The 2653-nt window shown below is 37.8% G+C and overlaps 1 protein-coding gene across 1 annotated transcript in view; it reads left to right on the top strand.

Moving 5' to 3' along the window:
* The first annotated feature begins 916 nt into the window (after window positions 1-916).
* LOC112046148 (uncharacterized) overlaps window positions 917-2653 on the top strand; it is a 38372-nt gene continuing 36635 nt past the window's right edge. Inside the window, exons 1-2 of the mRNA XM_052890237.1 lie at window positions 917-1239; window positions 2004-2131. Coding sequence (XP_052746197.1) covers window positions 1086-1239; window positions 2004-2131 — 282 coding nt within the window. The 5' untranslated portion in view covers window positions 917-1085. The remainder of the gene's footprint in view (window positions 1240-2003; window positions 2132-2653) is intronic.

Here is a 2653-nt window from a genome sequence, read left to right as displayed (position 1 = left end):
GGATCAAGTAACTAATAACTAATCTGTGCTTTGGATGATGAAATATTTTGACATTTCACTTCAAATTTTTTTTCAAGAATAAATAATGTTGCCAGATGAATGTTTAGAATTGCCTATTGACGTATAATCCAAACTGCACAGTGCACAGGTTTAATTACCCTACTGAGATGGTTGTATACACTGCGCAGTCTCCTCGTGAGCAACCTCTCGCGAAACATCTAAAAGGCTCTTAGAGTTTTATTTCTTTCGTGTTGAGTAAGTGCCGATGGCTCCATGGTGGGACCACTACGGCGTCACCGGAGGGTTTGGGCGAGCGCAGAAGCATCGCCGAAGGCTGAAATAAAGATAGAGGACGGAACGACTCTCTAAGGGTGTCTCCTATGAGACTCGGACCTCGGCTTAGAGGGCCATTCAGGAGGGTGTAACCGTGAGGCTCATAAAGGCTCTTTTAAAAGGTTTCTATATAAAAGCCCGCTGACAGCCCATACCAATTGTGTGACAATTACTTCTTGTAAGTGGTAAGCGCGATAATGACTCGTGATATATTCGGTAATCTGCACGCAATTTGTGCTAACAAGGAGAATTGTTGGCACAAATTGTTGTTAAATTTTAAAATACATTATTAATATACTAAAAAATATTAAGTTTTACAAAATATTTATTTTGCTCTTCAAAGTATTAAATAATATCTAAGTAATCAATACCCCCGAATTATTGGGAAATTCATTTTAATGACAACTATGACAAATGCACTCCGTTTTACGTTTATAGTTAAAAGACATAAGTTTTAATATTTTTGTTTTTCTTGCTTTATTCATTCAAGCACTAATGAAACTTATTTTCTTCATTACATTTAAATTTTAATAATATTGTTTCAGAGAAGACAAAAGTACTCCCATAATCCTGTAATACTACGACAATAATGACATTGGCAGCGTTTAATTTTTTAATTTGAATTAAGCGTCAAAAGAATCGTAGCACGTTTTGTTTTGACAGATAAAGTGGCGCCAAATCCATATTTCATAATTTTTTCCGTCGATTTGTTTTATTTTCTACCTGAATTCATCAATTATAGCTGTGTCAGAATGTCGATTCAAGTAGAAAACAACCTCAAAAACAGTGAAGATAAGGAATTATTCGAACAGAAAGCCCATTACATACCGTGCCATATCGAGGAAGACGGTCCCGCGAATGTGAAAGCCTACTTCGAACCGTACGTTGTTGATAAAGGAAATGAAGGTAGGATATAAATTATGAGGTACTTAAAAATACATTTTAAAGTAAAAACACTTAACCTAAGTCTCTCAATGGGCCAATGAGCGAGCTATGCTCAAAGTATCTCTGTGTGATCTAATTAGAAATGAAGTCAGTAGAACCAAGGAGTGGTGACTCTGAAGAGGCAAAACACATACTAGGAGGAGCTGATGAACGTTGCATCTTGCCGTTGGCTCTTTGAACGATATGCCCTGCCCAGTGCCATTTCAGCTTTGCGACTCGTTGAGCTATGTCAGTGACTTTGGTTCTTCTGCGGATCTCCTCATTTCTGATTCGATCACGTAGAGATACTCCGAGCATAGCTTCTTCCATTGCCAACAGTGTGACTGAGCCTACCTATGAGACCCCTAGTTAGAAGAGAGAGTTTTTTTTTCATTCTTTACAAGTTAGCCCTTGACTACAATCTCACCTGATGGTAAGTGATGATGCCATCTAAGATGGAAGTGGACTAACTTGTTAGGAGGAGGATGAGACTCTACACTCCTTTCGGTTTCTACACGGCGTCGTACCGGAACACTAAATCGCTTGGCAGAACGTCTTTGCCGGTAGGATGGTAACTAGCCACAGCCAAAGCCTACCAGCCAGACCTGGACCAACTATGAAAACCTCAATCGGCCCAGCCAGGGATTGAACCCAGGACCTACGTCATGTATATCCATATCACACCACTGTGCCACGGAGGTTGTCAAGTCAAGTCTGTCAATGCCTCAATAAAATATTTTGTCCAGGTCTATCAGCAACGTTCCGGGGCCACTCAGTTGACGGAGTGAAGATGCAGCTGCCTGAAGGCTACCGGGCTGTTATAGTGACAGAGGGCAAGAGACCCTTGTCCGAGGATGCTGAGAGAAAATTTCAAGTAAGGAGTAAAGTCAACAATAGTTTAACAACTTAACTGCCCCCGTACAATGCAATTTACGAATAACCCACATCCATCTTTTTAATATTTCATTATTAAACTAATTAAATCAAATACAAAATATATTAAAGTACAGGTCTCTGCTTTTGCTTAATTTTACTAATATATTATGCCATGCTCCTCCATGCTCATACCAAAAATAAATGCCAAAATCATATCAATAAATGAGTCACATGTGACTTCTGAATATATTAATTATTTTAAAAAATACAACCAATTTCAAACTGTATTAAGTCACAAAACTAAAAAGGGAAAAACTACATTTTTTGTACCTATTGATCACTTTGAAGGAGGTGCCAAGTCAGTGATCTGTCAATTCAAGACAGTACAATCAAAAACATTTTTATTTCTCAAACATAATTTTTTGGACTAGGTACTAACTCAGTAAAAAGTTACATGTGTTCATAGAAAAAAAAATATACACATCAAATTGTTAAACTTCTCTTCTTTTTTCGATTGTTG

The sequence above is a fragment of the Bicyclus anynana genome, chromosome 27 (assembly GCF_947172395.1).
Source record: "Bicyclus anynana chromosome 27, ilBicAnyn1.1, whole genome shotgun sequence".
NCBI classification, from domain to species: domain Eukaryota; kingdom Metazoa; phylum Arthropoda; class Insecta; order Lepidoptera; family Nymphalidae; genus Bicyclus; species Bicyclus anynana.
Note: the sequence above shows the minus strand (reverse complement) of the source record. Positions and strands in the feature narration are given on the sequence as shown.